This window comes from Molossus molossus, unplaced genomic scaffold (genome assembly GCF_014108415.1).
Source record: "Molossus molossus isolate mMolMol1 unplaced genomic scaffold, mMolMol1.p scaffold_m16_p_16, whole genome shotgun sequence".
NCBI classification, from domain to species: domain Eukaryota; kingdom Metazoa; phylum Chordata; class Mammalia; order Chiroptera; family Molossidae; genus Molossus; species Molossus molossus.
In genome coordinates, this window is record NW_023425351.1 from 49,281,465 (window position 1) to 49,298,635 (window position 17,171).

Consider the following 17,171-nt stretch of genomic DNA (forward strand, 5'->3'; position numbering starts at 1 on the left):
ATTTAGAATCTTTGAAAAAGATAAAATAGGATTCTGTTTAAACCAATATGTTGAAGACTACTTTCATTGTTGTGGGTTTGTTGGGGTGCAGGATTTGATAGGAAGAGGCTCTATATGACAAAGTACTGAAAGGAGAAAAGTTGGTAGGTATGTTCAGATAGGTATCCCGATTGTTACCATTTGGTTTCTTCCCTTTTTGGGGGGTGGTGTGTGGTAACTAATTAAGTAATTTTTAGTAACTTAAGATTCTAGAACAGGGAAATATTCTATAATATAGTAGCACTGTTTACTAAACATAAAACTGGAATATAACTATGAGGAAAATGGTAAATTTTGACTTTTTCCACCATATACGAATACTTGGGCTAAGATTATGTGCCTTCCATAATGTTACACAGAAAAAAGCCATGACTAGTACCCAGATTTCCTGAGTATAACTATTTCCTCCACACTATGATGCCTTCATAAGCTAATTAACATCCAGATTTTTAAATTCAACCTTATTGTCAGACCCTTAATGCACCTTATGTCAGAACCTCTGATTGAGAGAGTTAACGATAATTCAGGCTTAATAAACTGTCTAAACAGATGGCTGAATCTAGCATATTGTTCATTGTTTTTATCACCTACCTTAATATGTATGTAAAAATTTTAGAAACTTTTAAATTAAATTTCTCTTAATAACCATATTAAAGTTAACCTTTAAAAATTCTACAAACTTACTTGTTACTCTAGAATACACCTGAGTATCGATGAATAGAAGCATTATTCTGCAATTATTTGTCAGAAGTTTAGATATATACATTATTTAATCTAAATTATTTAAGCATGGTATATAAGAATTGAATAAACACTGTGTTTCAATTCTAGGTTCTGCACTTTTAAAAGAAAAGAAAAGGCATCAGTTACATAAATTCTTATGTCTCAGAGTTGGAAAACCAATGAGGAAAACATTTGTGTCCCAAGCAAGTGCAACAATGCAACAATATGCACAGAGAGATAAGAAACATGAATATTGGTTTGCTGTGCCACAAGAAAGGTAAAGAGACAAACAACCAAAACTTAAAAATATTATGAGATCCTTTGACTTAAAATGATTTTGTATATCACTTAACACCAGAGACAAAGTACTTCTTTAACATATAGTTTATGATTAAAACCTAACATTAAATCTAGTCATAGTAATTTAGGTACTATTTTATACTCTTTACCCTATTTTAAATGTTATTCTTTGTGATTTAATGCAAAAAAATACGAATGTACATCCAGTTTTAGTACTAAAGACACTTAAAATGTCTTAGAGCAAGAAGGCTCATGAGAATACTAACTGCTGTGGCTCCTACCTCATTGCAGGTAATGATATGTAATGCCTTTTTAAAAATATCCTCAAATACTTACTGACTGCCTGCTAAATACATAGCACTAAATTAGTTTCTAAAAAGGTATGGTCTTCAAACTATTTTTTGCATTCCCTATCCAATAAATTTTTTAATCAGAAGTTTAAGCAATTGTAAAGGATGTCTATCATCACTGTATTGTAAATATTGACATTTTAAATTTTAAATTTTTTTCCTTTATTGATTTTAGAAAAAGCGGAAGGGAGAGGGAGAGAGAGATAGAAACATCAGTGAGAGAGAACATCGATTGGCTGCCTCCTGCATGCCCCCCACTGGGTATTTGGCCCACAACCTGGGCATGTGCCATGGCTGGGAATTGAACTGGTGACCTCTTGGTTCATGGGTCGATGCTCAACCACTGAGCCACACCGGCTGGGCAATACTGACATTTTAAATTAAAACTGTCACATTGATTTTTTTAAAACTATATCTAGTGGAATCTAAACATCATAACAATTTGCCCTCTACCATTATCCATTTAAAACTGCTTGAATATGCTGTTCTTTAACAGAATGTACATCATTACTTTTTCTCTTTGAACCCGTATTTCCATTGCACTTCCTCACAAAATCTTTTTATAAGGCACACTATAGTTTTATTTCCTATTTTATTTATTTGCAACAAATTACATACTCTTACACAATTGTTTGTGTATACATACTGAAATTAGATTTATTTAAAAATTATCTGTGACTGTTGTCGAAATAGTAGAGGATCTAAGGTTTATTCTACATGCAAGCTAACATGTTGGTATGCCTCAGTTTAATGCATGCTGGGAGAAAACATAAGAGTTCCACATTAGCAGTAGTCAGAGTACCAACATTTGCATGAGTTATTTGTGCCTCAATTCCCACAGGTTGATGTGAAGAAGGCCAGGTGACAGATGCATATGCCATGGGTTATATTACAAAAGAGGAACCATAAATTTAGGGAGCCTGAATCTCTTATAATGTACAGTAAGCGTGGTTACCCTTGGCTTCAGAGTAAGATACTATTTCTACTGTTTAAGACTATGCTATGCGCCCTGGCCGGTTTGGCTCAGCGGTTGGAGCGTCGGCCTGCGGTACAGAGAAACCCGGGTTCGGTTCCCGCTAAGGGCATGTACCTCAGTTGCAGTTTGTCCCCGGCCCTGGTTGGTCGTGCGGGTGACAGCCACTCGATGTGTCCCTTCACATCGATGTTTCTCTCTCTCTCTCTTCCTCTCTCTCCCTCCCGCTCTATCTGAACAAAAAAATGGAAAAATGTCCTTGGGTGAGGATTAAAAAAAAAAGACTATGCTATGCTATATTCCCTGTGCTAACATACTTAAAAAGATAGGGCTGAGCAAGGGCTGAGCAGAGGTACTCATTACCTCTACTTACAAGACATGCAGAAATACAAAAGAAAATTGTCTATAAAAAACTACATTATTCCAAATGTTAACTAAATGTAGAAAATTTTATTTTATATTAATAACAATTACGGCAATTTAATTTAAAAATTTTCATAATTATTACACTTAAAAAATAAAATATCATAGGAAATGTCTTAAAATAGAGGGGCCTTTGTCCCAGTTAATTTTTGTATCCATTAATGAATGTTGTTTACTGAAAGGATAAGATAGGATTCAGCCTCTTAGTTCTACCTACTCCTTTCCTGTTTTGTTTTGTTTTTTTTTTTCTTTTAGGTACTAAGAAGCTTTGTTCACACACACAAAAAAATAATCTATGACTGCAGTTTTATTAAAATAATGTCACTCAATTCTTTAAACATGTTTTTATATATATTCCAAAATTACTTAATCATCATTTATCAAAATTATGTTTAGTGATAGTGAGCAACTTCATTGAAAACGCCATCTGTTTTATAGAAATCAGTATATCTGAGACCACCTGCTATGCAAAAGGACATATAATACAGTCTTTAGAATTTTTCCCTGTCTTAATACCTCCTAGAAAGTCTTTATATGTTACCCTGAAAATACTGCTTTGGGGGATATAATGATAAAGTTCTTCTCCCCACTTCAAATATACAGTACGATATGTGCATTCATGAGAATGTGATTAGAGTAATTTAAAAGTACAGTATGATTTGCATAATTCACAAATACCTGAAAGGCACAGAGCCAGATATTCCAATTTGCCAGATATATTAAGATGAATACAAGGAAAAATTTAACTACAGGCATACCTTGGATGTACTACAGGTTCGGTTCCAGACCATTGCAATAAGATGAATACCGCAGTCAAGTGAATATCACAGTAAAACGAGTCACACAAATTTCTTGGTTTCCCAGTGCATGCAAAAGTTAGGCCACACTATAGTCTGCTAAGTGTTCAGTAGTGTTATGTATTAAAAAAAAAGTGCATACCTTAATTTAAAATACTTTATTGCTAAAAAATACTAATTATCTGAGCCTTCAGCAAGTCATAATCTTTGCTGGTGGAGGATCTTGCCTTAATGTTAGTGGCTGCTGACTGATTAGAATGGTGGTTCCTGAAGGTTGGGGTGACTGGCAGTTCCTTAAAATAAAACAGCAATCAACTTTGCCACATCAGTTGGCTCTTCCTTTCACAATTTCTCTGTAGCATCCGATGCTGTTTGATAGCATTTTACCCACAATAGTATTTCTTTCAAAATGGGACCCAATCTTATTAAAGCCTGCTACTGCTCTATCAACTATGTTTATGTAGTATTCTAAATCTTTTGTTGTCAATTCAATTGTCTTCACAGCATCTTCACCAGGAGCAGATTTCAACTCAAGAAACCACTTTCTTTGCTCATCCCTATGAAGCAATTCCTCACCCATAAAGTTTTATCATGAGATTGTTGTAATTTAGTCATATCTTTAGGCTCTACTTCTGATTCTAGTTCCCTTGCTGTTTCATCCACATCTGCAGTTACTTTCTCTGCTGAATTCTGAACCCCTCAAAGTCATCCAGGAGGATTGGAATCAACTTCTTCCAAACTCCTGTTAATGTTGATATTCTGACCTCTTCCCATGAATTACAAATATTCTCAGTGCCATCTAGAATGGTAAATACTTTGCAGAAGGTTTTCAGTTTACTTTGCCCAGATCCATTAGGGGAATTGCTATCCATGGCAGCTATAGCCTTATGAAATGTAATTCTTAAATAATAAGACTTGGAAGGCAAAATCACGTCTTGATCTATCTATAGGCTGAAGAATGAGAATTGTGTTAGCAGGCATGAAAATAACATGAGTCTTATCATACATTTCTGTCAGAGATCTTGAGTGACCAGTGTATTATCAATGAAAGGAATCTTTTTTTCTGAGCATTAGGTCTTCAACAATAGACTTAAAATATTCAGGAAACCATGGTGTGAACAGATGTACTTTTGTCCTGGCCTTGTTACCCCATTTATAGAGTACAGAGTAGATTTAGTGTATTTCTTAAGGGCCCTAGTATTTTCAGAATGATAAATGAATATTGGCTTCAACTTGAAGTCACCAGCTACATTAGTCCCCAAGAAGCGTGTCAGTCTGTCCTTTGAATTTTTGAAGCCAGGCAATGACCTCTCTCAAGCTATTAAGTGCTAGATTGTATCATCTTCCAATATAAGGCTGTTTCATCTACATTGAAATCTGTTGTTTAGTATAGCCGCTCTCACTAGATCTTCTGGATAACTTGCTATATCAGCTGTTGCTGCTTCACCTTGCACTTTTGTTTTTGTTTTTTATCCTCACCAGAAGACTTTTTTGTATTTATCTTCAGATAGAGCGGGAGGGAGAGAGGGAGGAAAAGAGAGACAGAAACATCGACGTGAGAGAGACACATCGAGTGGTTGCCACCCACACGACCCCAACTGGAGCTGGGGACAAACTGCAACCGAGGTATGTGCCCTTAGCGGGACCCGAATCTGGGACTCTCGGGTCTGCGGGCCAGTGCTCTAACTGCTGAGCCAAACCGGCCAGGGCTATTTTTGTTTTTTGATTCAAACATTTTTTAAAATTACAATTGATATTCAGCATTATTTTATTTTACTTTCAGGTGTACAGCATAGTGGTGCAATCATGTACTTTATAAAGTGATCCAATATTTCAAGTACCCACCTGGCACACCATACTACATAGTTATTACAATATTATTGACTATATTCCCTATGCTGTACTTTACATCTCCATGACTATTTCGTACCTGCCAATTTGTACATAATCCCTTCACCTCTTTTACCCACTCCCTCAACTCCCCTCCCCTCTGGCAACCATCAGTTTGTTTTCTGTATCTGTGAGTTTTTTATTTATTGTTTTGATTCACATGTAAGTGAAATCATATGGTATGTCTTTCTCTGTCTCACTTATTTCACTTAGCATATTACCCTCTAGATCAATCCCATACTGTTGCAAATGGTAAGATTTCATTCTTTTTATGGCCGAGTAATATTTCATTGTATAGATGTACCACAGGTTTTTTTTTTTTTACCCATTCTTCTATTGATGAGAATGTGAGTTGCTTATATATCTTGGCTATTATGAATAATGCTGCAGTGAACATAGGAGTGTATATATTCTTTCAAATTAGTGTTTTGGGTTTCTTGGGACATATACACAGAAGTGGAATTGCTGGATCATTAGGCAGTTGCATTTTTAATTTTTTGAGGAACCTCCATATTTTTTCCCAAAGTGGCTGCACCAATCTGCATTCCTGCCATCATTGCACAAGGATTCCCATTTTCTCTAAATCCTCACCAAAACTTGTGTGGTAAGTTATTGGTGATAGCCATTCTGATAGGTGTGAGAAGATACCTAATTGTGGTTTTAATTTGCATTTCCCTGATATTGAGCATCTATTTGTATGTCTGTCTATTAGCCATCTGTATGTCCTCTTTGAAGATGTCTGTTCAAGTCCTCTACTCATTTTTTAATTAGATTTTTTTGGTGTTGAGTTGTATGAGGTTTTTAATAAGTTTTGGACATTAACCTTTTAGTATCATTGGTGAATATCTTCTCCTATTTAGTAGGTCATCTTTTCAATTTGTTGATAGTTTTCTATGCTGTGCAAAAACTTTTTAGTTTGCTATAGTCCCATTTGTTTATTTTTGTGTGTGTGTCACTTGCACGAGGAGATACATTGAAAAATATCTCGGAGAGAAATGTCAGAGATTGTACTGCTTATATTTTCTTCTAGGATTTTTATGGTTTTGAGTCTTACATTTAAGTCTTCAATCTATTTTGAGTTTATTCTTGTATATGGTGTAAGAAGATGGTCTAGTTTCATTTTTTTTGCATGTATCTGTCCAGTGTTACCAAAACCCTTTATTGAATTGACTATCTTTACCCTGTTGTGCCTATTGCCTCCTTTGTCAAAAACGAATTGATCATATAGGCATAGGTTTATTTCTGAGCTCTCTATTCTGTTCTATTGACCTATGTGTCTGTTTTTATGCCAATGCCATGCTGTCTTTATTACTGTGGGCTTGTAGTATAATTTGGTATTGGGTACCATGATACCTCCAGCTTTGTTCTTCGTTCTCAAGTTTGCTGTGATTATTTGGGGTCTTTTGTAGTTTCATATAAGTTTTTGGATTATTCTAGTTCTGTGAAAAATGCCATTGCTATTTTGATAGGGATTGAATTGAATCTGTATATTGCTTTGGGTGGTATGGACATTTTAATGATGTTTATTCTTCCTTTCCATGAAAACAGTATATGCCTCCATTTATTTGTACCTTCAGTTTTTTTCCTTCAGTGTCTTATAATATTCTAAGTACATGTCTTTTACCTTTTTAGTTAAATTACTGCCTAGGTATTTTATTTTTGATGCATTTTTTAAAATATGTTTTTGTTGATTTTTTTTTAGGAGAGAGGAAGGGATGGATAGATAGATAGATAGATAGAAAGAAAGAAAGAAAGAAAGAAAGAAAGAAAGAAAGAAAGAAAGAAAGAAAGAAAGAAAGAAAGAAAGAAAAAGAAATGTCGATGTGAGAGAAACATCGATTGGGTGCCTCCTGCATATCCCCTACTGGGGATCAAGCCCACAATCAGAGCATGGGCCCCAACTGGGAATCAAACCAGAACCTCTCAGTCCATGGGACGATAATCATTCCACTGAGCCACACTGGCCAGGCTATTTTTGATGCATTTGTAAGTGGGCTTGTCTTAGTTTCTGTTTCTTATAGTTCATTATTGGTGTATAAAAATGCAACCGATATCTTAATATTTATTTGATATTCTACTTTACTGAATGCATTTATGACTTCTGGTAGTTTTTTGGTGGAATTTTTAGGATTCTATATGTACAGTATCACATCATCTGTAAATAATGACTGTTTTACTACTTCTTTTCCAGTTTGGATGCCTTTTATTTCTTCTTTTGTCTGATTTCTGTTGCTAGGACTTTCTATACTATGTCAAATAAGAGTAATGAAAGTGGACATTCCTGTCTTGTTCCTGATCTTATGGAAAATGCTCTTAGGTTTTCCCTGTTGAGTATGATGTTAGTTGTGGGTTTGTCATATATGACCTTTGTTTTGCTGAGGTATGTTTCCTATCTTCCCACTTTGCTGAGAATTTTTCTAATTGGGTGCTGGATTTTTTCAAAAGTTTTTCTGCATCTATTGATATCATTTGTATCCTTTATTTTTATGTGGTGTATCACATTATTTGACTTGCAAATGTTGGGTCAACCTTGCAACCCAGGAATAAATCCTACTTGATCATGTTGTATCTTTTTAATGTATTGCTGGACACAGCTCACTAATATTTTGTTGAGGATATTTGCATCTGTGTACATCAGTGATATTGGCCTATACTTTTCTTTTTTTGTAGTGTCTTTATCTGGTTTTGGAATTATAATGCTGGCCCCGTAAAATGAGCTTGGGAGTCTTCCCTGCTCTTGAATTTTTTGGAATAGTATGAGAAGGGTAGGTAATAGTTCTTCTTTGAATGTTTGGTAAAATTCACCTGTGAAGCCATCCAATCAAGGACTTGTGTTTGTTGAGAGTTTTTTCACTACCGCTTTGTATTCATTGATTGAAATTCATCTGTTTAGATTTTCTGTTTCTTCTTGATTCAGGCTTATTTCTTGTTGAAGAACCAGTTCTTGGTTTCATTGAACTTTTGTATGGTCTGTTTAGTCTCTGTTTTGTTCCCCTCTGATCTTTATTATGTTTTTCTTTCTTTGGGTTTTGTTTGTTCTTTTCTAGTTTTCTTTTTTAAGGTGTTCCTTTAGGTGAGATTTTTTTTGTTTCTTCAGGTAGGCCTGTATTGCTATGAATTTCCTCTTAGGACTGCTTTCGCTGTGTTTCATAGGTTTTAGGTTGTTGTGTTTTCATTTTCATTTTTCTTTTGAATTCTTTCTTATTCTTATTGTTAACCATTCATTGTTTAGTAATGTGTTATTTAGCCTTCATGTGTTGTGTGTCTTTTACTTGTAATTGTTTTCTAGTTTCACACCATTGTGGTTGGAGAAGATGGTCTTTTATTTCAATCTTTTTAAATTTATTAAGACTTTTTTGTGGCCTAACATGTGATCTGTCTTAGAAAATGTTCCATGTGCACTTGAAAAGACTGCATCGCCCAGGCTGGTTTGGCTCAGCGGTTGGAGCTTCGGCCTATGGACCAGAGAGTGCAGGGTTTGGTTCCCGCTAGGGGCACGTACCAAAAACAAACAAACAAAAAAACTGCATATTCTGCTGCTTTGAGGCACCCCAAGACCCACCATCACTTTCCAACAGCCTGTTAGGCTCAGCCATTGAAAGACCTTTGGATTGTATGACATAGGTTCTTGCAGAGTCACCAAGGAAGAGCATGTGCTGTTCACCAGCTTAATAATAGATTCAAACTCATCACCAGTGCTGGGTCTGAGGCCACTCAACAAAAGTCTCAGGGTACACCGAGTCCAGCTGCCACCCACCTGGGGCCTGCAGATCTTTTCAGTGGTGTTAGGTCAGGGAGTCATCAGGGTAGAGCCAATAGAGTTCATCTGGCTAGAGTAGATTAAGATTTGGCCATTTGGAAGGAGGACTCAGCACGTGCCTGTCAGACATGTGGGAAGATGGGTTTTTCTGTAGACCACACAATTCTGTCTTCCCCTGTGTACCTCTGTCACCCTCCCGTGCTTGCCTGGAATTCCTCAAGAGTTTTTTAAGAAAGACAGCAATGCAGGTCCAGAATGGCTGCTGACAGCAAAGCCCACAGCCATGCATGAGTTGGTTGGGGCAGGGCTTCCTGATTAGCCAATGTGGAGCCAGTACAGTGCCCTCAGTTAGTGAAGTGGAGGCCAACCACCAGACGGTGGTTCTGGTCTGTTGCTCAAGGAAAATGGACCTTGTGCTAAAACTACACAACTAAATTTCTCCCTGGATGTCTGTGTCATCCTCAGAGCTTTTATGGAATTCCTCAAGAGTTTTTTTAGAAAGACTATGAGAAATTAAGCTGTTGCCTCTGGCAGGGCCTACAGCTGTGTTGGATATGGAAGGGCCTTTGGGAATTATCAAGGTGGGGCTAGTGTAGCTGTCTCGGCTATTGCCATGTTGAGGGGAGTGCTTGACCCAGGAAAGATGGCATCTATGGGAAGGTGCGACATTGGCAGCTGTCCCTCTAGCCCTCTTAGAGTCACACAACTAGTCTCTCTCTGTATGATTCCGTCACCCTCTGAGCTGCCGTCCTGTCTGCTGGAGCCCAGGATAAGAGCAAGATTTTGTGCATTGTCCCTTTCAGAGGATGCCTGGGTTTCCAGCAGCCATCCTTCTCACCCAGGCAGGCAAAGTCCCTGCTGATTTTCACAGCAGAAGTTATGTAGCCTCGTTTCCCAGCACTGGGGAGCCCTGTGTGGGGTTCAGACCCCTCACTCATCAAAAGCATCAGAAGGTACCTTTGCAGCTGAGAAAGCCCTCTGGATTCTCAACTGCCCTTTTCACTTTTCCACCCCTCCTACCAGTTTCAAGGTGGCTTCTTTATATCCTTAGTTATAAGACTTCTCTTCAGCTAGTCTTCAAATGGTTATCCAAGTTGTTAGTAATTTAGGCTGTAATTTTGATGTGGTTAAAGTAAGTGAGTGCTACTTACTGTGCCATTTGGATCAGGTCTCACCTTACACTTTTATGTTATGGACACGGCTTCTTTCCTTAAACCATGAACAAACCTCTGCTAGCTTCAGATTTTCTTATGTAGCTCCCTGACCTCTTTCAGCCTTCATTGAATTGAAGACAGTTAAGGGCCTTGCTGTGGATTAGACCAGAACACTAAAGCTTTCTCCACATCATTAATAAGAATGTTTTGCTCTCTTATTATTTGTGTTCACTGCCGTAGCACTTTTAAATTCCTTCAAGAACTTTTCTTTGCATTAACAATTTGGCTAACAAGTCTTTGGCTCAAGAGGCCTAGCTTTTGACATGCTTTCTTCTCTGAGTTTAATCATTTTCAGCTTTTGATTTAATGTGAAAGACATGCAACTCTTTCATTCACTTTCAACTTAGAGGACATTGTAGAGTTATTAATTGGCCTAATTTCAATATTGTTGTGTATTAGGGAATATGGAGACCCGAAGAGAGGGAGAGAGATGGGGGAATGGCTGGTTTGAATACACACATTATTTGTAGATTAAGTTTGCCATCTTATATGGAATTACAAAAAGGGCACCCCAAAACAACTACAATAATAACATCAAAGATCACTGATGACAGATCGCCATAACAAATACAATAAAAAAAAGCTTCAATATTGTGAGAATTACCAAAATGTGACATAGACATGAAGTGAGCAAGTGATGCTGGAAAAATGATGCCAGTAGATTGCTCATTGCAGGGTTGACACAAACCTTCAGTTTGTAAAATAAATAAAATATCAGTGAAGCACAGTAAAGCAAAGCACAATGAAACAAGGTATTCCTTAATATTACATCTTTAATTAAAACTAATGTAAGGATTTAATTTTTGTCATTATTATTGGCTTTATTTTAATTTTTATATGGAATTTCCATTTTATTATTGTCCTTGCACTTTGGCTAATGTTCATTAAGAATTAGTATTATGATTTTGAACTTTATTGTATACATGTAATTTACAAAAATTGCTGTTTTGGTAGAGACAATTATCTAAAAGATGGAGCTAAACACCCTTTTGATATGTTAGTTGCCACATAAGAAATGATACTTAAAAAAGAAAATAAGTTGGAAACAATTTCCAGAACCATTGTTATTGACTAATATATAGTAGTTGAGAGTTTTGTAATCAATTTTCATGCTAATTAAAGCCAAGAAAACAGATATTTGAAATGTGTATTTGACCCTGAAATATATTTATCAGGGTTTTTATTATCTTTTGTAACAACAGGCTTTACTGTAGTAAACAGAATTGAAAAGGGGGGAAAAGACTGAAAGATTAGATCATTTGTCTCTGAACAATAATACACTGCGTACCTATCAAAATCACACTGTGTGTTCCTGGCACCATTTAAAAGTTAAACATATTAAATTTCTGTTAACTTGGAAAAATTATGTGTAATATCCTGGTTTCAAAGTAGGTAATTTGTAAATTGTTTACTTATATTTTAGTAATTAGATCATTGTGTTAACGATGTCAGAAAGTGGCTTCAGTTTCCTTTCCCATTACTAGTTGCTGTAAAGACAAAAAATGTTACCATGGACAGCACCTGAGCTAGTCAAAAGCATACCAAGGAAATTTTTTAAATAGTTTCCTTAACACAACTTGATAGAACACAGCCAAATTAAAAAAAAAAAAAAAAATTAAGGCAATGTCTTACTGATGGTGGGCATTATTGTCTCTTTAAAATAAAATATAGTATATTCTGTGTTTTTTGTGTTTTATTTAGTTAGGTATTTATTTATTTATTTTTGCATATAAGTTCTTTGGTTTATTTCTTCCCACCCCCAAACCCCCCTTCCCTTTGAGGTTTGTCAGTCTAGCAACCAATTTGTACTTCTTAATCCCTTCACCTTTTTCACCCATTCCCCCAGCCCCCCTCCCACCTGGCAACCAACAAAATGTTCTCTGTATCTACAAGAATGTTTCTGTTCTGCCTGTTCATTTTGTTTGTAGATTCAATTGTCGATAGATATGTATTCATTGCTATTTTGTTTGTTCATATTTTTTATCTTTTTCTTCAAGAAGACCCTTCAACATTTCATGTAATAACGGTTTGGTGGTGGTGAACTTTTTTAGCTTTTCGTTGTCTGGGAAACTCTTTATATGGCCATCAATTCTAAATGACAGCTTTGCAGGATAGAGTAATTAATCTTGGTTGCAGGTTCTTGCTTTTCATCACTCTGAATATTTCTTGCCACTCCCTTCTGGCCTGCAAAGTTTCTTTTTAGAAATCAGCTGACAGTCTTATGGGAACTCCCTTGTAGGTAACTGCTTTTCTCTTGCTGCTTTTAAGATTCTCTCTTTGTCTTGAACCTTTTGCCTTTTGATGATGATGTGTCTTGGTGTGGGCCTCTTGGGGTTTATCTTGTTTGGGACTCTCTTTGCTTCCTGGACTTGTATGTCTGTTTCCTTCACCAAGTTAGGGAAGTTTTCTGCCATTATTGTTTCAAATAGGTTTTCGATTTTCTTGTTCTCTCTCTTCTCCTTCTGGCACCAAGATGCAAACGTTGGTACGCTTGAAGTTGTCCCAGAGGTTCCTTACACTATCCTCATTTTTTTGGATTCTTTTTTCATTTTGCTCTTCTGAGTGGGTGTTTTTTGCTTCCTTATATTCCAAATCGATGGTTTGTTTCTTGGCTTTACCTACTCTACTACTGAATCTGTGTAAATTATTCTTTATTTTAGTTAGTGCCTCCTTCATTTCTGACTGTGCATCCTTCATTTCTGACTGGTCCTTTTTTATGCTCTTGAGGCCCACACTAAGTTCGCTGAGGTTCTCACTAAGTTCATCGAGCATCCTTATAAGCAGTATTTTGAACTCAGCACCTGTTGCGTTGCTTATCTCCATTTCACTTAGTTCTTTTCCTGGAGTTTTGTTCTATTCTTTTATTTGGGACCTGTTTCTTTGTCTCCTCATTTTGACTGCCTCCTTGTGTTTGTTTCTATGTATTGCTTAATGAGAGGTAGGGGGCTAGCTGAGACCAGATGCTGCTTGTTTGAAAGAATTTAGGAAAACCTGAAGCAGGATCCAGGACAGGCTAATCTTATAGGTAAGCAATTGGCAACAGCTTGGGTGGGCATGAAAGTTGGGTGGGGCAGGGTCTCAGGGAATCACCAGGGTGGGGCAACCAGTATGAGCCAGGTTGCTGGAGTCCCAGATATGGCAACAGTCTGCTGCCCCAGGGTAAGGCTCACCAAAGGAACAAAGGCCTCTGACAGCACATTTGTCCAGGAGAAAGCTCCCTCTCCAGCCCTCGCTCCAATGCCAAACAGCTCAGTTCTTCCCTGTATGTCTCTGGTGCCCCTCGAGCTGCCTCCCCTCTAAGGTTAGAGGGAGTGAGTCTGATAAGTCCATGCGCGGGCCCTTTAAGGAGCTGCCTGGGGTTCCAGCCGCCTCAGCCTCCCTGAGCCTCAGTTCCCGCTGGTTTTTCCAGCCAGAAGTTATGGGGACTTCTCTTCTGGGCACTGGAACCCTGAGTGGGGCGCCTGGTGTGGGACGGGGACCTCTCAGTCCTCATGGAGGACCTTCCCAGCTGAGGTATCCTCCTGATTTTTATCCGCCACACGTGGGTGTGGGGCCAGCCTGTCGCGCCTTTGCCCCTCCTACCAGTCTCGGTGTGGCTGCTGCTTTAATTCTGTACTTGTAGGACTTCCATTCAGCTTGATGTCAGTCGGTTCTGAATGATGGTTGTTCTGTAGTTTAGTTGTAACTTTGATGTGGTTGTGGGAGGATATGATACCACGTTTATCTATGCCGCCATCCTGACCGGAAGTCTATTCTGTGTATTTTTTAAGTTCTTGTTTTATCAAGATGTTTAACGAATATAATTTTGTAATTTTAGCTAATAGCACAGACCACTAGGTCCATTATTAAAAGTCACTTGTTCTAACAGGTCAGACCACTTATATGCCTTCTTCATTCAGTGGAGTCCAGAAATATATACAGAAGATACTGGTGAATATACTAGAGAACCTGGATTTATAGTTGTAAAAAAGATGGAAGAATCTGAAACAAATGAGGATTCTACTAATGAAGCAGCAGCCAGAGAATGGGAGGTAAGGAGAAAAATGTGAAGATTTCATTCATCTTTTTCTTGTGTGAATTAATTGCTTTATAGTAGTATAGGAAAGTAAATGAAATCTTGATACAAAAAATACTTTTTAAAAGTTTCACTGTCCATGCATATATGTGTTTATTGAATGAAACTGATTAGTAACTTTGGTTCATTACCATTTGTCATTTTTCATTGCTTCAGAATACTATAGAAGCAATGAAGCAATGTGTCAGCAATAAAACGACTTACTGAGTGCATTTAGGAATAATATTAATGGCTATTATACTAATTTTTATGTAACATATTTTTTCCAGATCCGATTTACTACTATTATCTCCTACGTGGAGTAGGTACCACAGTCATTTAACACAGTCGTTCAAATTAGCACTCTTCTCTAGGTCTACGCCCAAACATTATCATGACATGAATGTAACAATAATGCTAGGGAAATAAGCTGATGCTAATTTACAAAATAGTAAAATGTTACGTACTCAAATTTAATGAACTCATCTATATGGCCAAATTAACACTAATCAACTTTTGTAACCCCTTTTAGATATATCTTTTAATATTACATATGTTTTACATACTTTGTCTTGTGGGATTGATAGGGTGGCAACTGCTGGTTTATCTGTTGTTGTGATTGCCTGGATTAATCTCTTCCTGATGTGTTAAAAAATATAGAGCAGATGCTAAAATGTGATAACAAATGGGATCAAATTTTGTTATCCATTTGGTGTTAATGTTCGTGGTTGTTTATGTGATATAAATTTATTGTGCATATAGTTAACATGTATAATGATTGAAGATATACATGGCATGTCTTTTGTTTAAAATGTGAGCCTGATTTTAAATGTCCATTCTGTGTAGTATGTATATCAGTTTCTACTGTAACTTTAATATAATGGAGGGAAAGAGGTAACATGTTGAGCATATATTTTAGGTTCTTTTAATACTTAAACCAACATTATTAATCCTCTCACCAGCTTTATTCACAATAGCCAAACTGGAAACAACCTGAATGCCTGTCAGCAGGAGAATGGATAGAAAATGTTTGAATATTAATAAAATTCCAAATAATATAGCAGTAAAAATGTTCTACTGGCACAGGCAACACCATGGATGAATCTCAGATAAAATGTTACTAAAATTAGCCAAGCTAGACAATAAAAGAGTATCTACTATATAATTCCATTTGCATAGAGTTTCGAAAGGCAAAACTAGTCAAAAGTCCATCAGGCTTCTTTTTCCTGGGGGTTATTTGGGTGGTTAGGTGCAGGAAGGAACTTCACAGAGTACTGGAGATGTTCTATATTTTATTCTGAGTGATGGTTACATGGATGTCCACCATGTGGAAAATAATATCTGTGCATTTAAAATTAGCTTTTGGAGGCTTTTAAAATAGCCCAGGTGATTACAGATGTATACCTGTCCTCAGATAGCAACAGTTGAAAGTATAATGGAAGGGGATGAAATAAAGTTTTTTGAAAAAGTACTACATAGCTAATAAGATTAGATTTAGTGACAATCAGATAATGGTGAAGTTTCTAACTAGGGTGCAAAGTGTATGGCAATATTTTCAATCAGATAAAGGAATTGGGAATTTTTCTCCACTGAGGTTGGAGCACCTAACTTTGGAAAGAATAGACTATTAATGATTATTCAACTATTGATAAGTTTGGTTCAAATGAACGGCTTTAGTTCTTGTGTAAGACTCTGTGGGTTATAATTTCTAAAGAAAAAATATGTGTCTCCTCATCTGTTTTCAACCAGAACTGATTCAAATAAAAAGCAAATAGAGCTCTGGCTGGTTTGGCTCAGCAATTACAGTGTTGGCCCACGGACCAGTGAGTCACAGGTTTGATTCCGGTCAAGTGCACGTACTTGGGTTTCATGCAGTTCATCCCCGGCCTTAGTTCGGTTATGTTGGAGGCAACCAGTTGATGTGGCTCTATCACATCGATGTTTATCTCTGTCTCTCTTTCTGTCCCTCCCACTCTATCTCATGATAAATAGAAAAATATCCTTGGGTGAGGAATAAAAAAAGAAAAAGGAAAAGAAAATAGATGGAAAAAACTAATTTAAAAACTTGTTGCTATGTTGTCTAGAAACAGTGCTGTACTGTCCAATATGTAGCTGCTGCTAGCCACGTAGGGCTGTTGAGTACTTGAAATGTGGCTAATGCAACTAAGGAATTGAATTTTTAATTTTGTTTAACTTTATTATTTAGAAACTCATAGTTGATTCATTTGGGTAACTTGGACAACTGGGATATATGAATCTACATTTTCAACTATAAATTTTATGAAATCTAAATATTATCTAAATAAATATAAATCTCAGTAAGATCAAGTTTTTCCTGTGAAAATTCAGTGTCTGATTTGAGATGTGCTGGAGTGTAAAATACAGTAATTCCTATAGATACAATTGCCACTAACCACGTGTGGATATTGAGAACTTTAAATGTGGCTAGTCCATATTAAGATGTTCTCTTTAAATATAAAATATACACTGTATTTTAAAGATTTAGAGTTGAAAGAAAAATAATGTAAAGTATTAGTTTTTATATGTATTGATTATGTTGAGATGATAATATTTGGGGTATATTAGGCTAACTATATTAAAAATAATTTAACTTTTTTTCTTTTTTAATGTGACCATTAGAGAATTTA

At 36.5% G+C, this 17,171-nt stretch overlaps 1 protein-coding gene across 6 annotated transcripts in view; it reads left to right on the top strand.

Moving 5' to 3' along the window:
• Positions 1-17,171, top strand: part of OXR1 (oxidation resistance 1) — a 371,701-nt gene that overhangs the window by 320,017 nt on the left and 34,513 nt on the right. For all 6 annotated transcript variants that reach the window (XM_036263773.1, XM_036263774.1, XM_036263776.1 and 3 more), the window contains 2 exons: positions 871-1,039; positions 14,338-14,500. In XM_036263773.1, the coding sequence (XP_036119666.1) occupies positions 871-1,039; positions 14,338-14,500 (332 nt within the window). The remainder of the gene's footprint in view (positions 1-870; positions 1,040-14,337; positions 14,501-17,171) is intronic.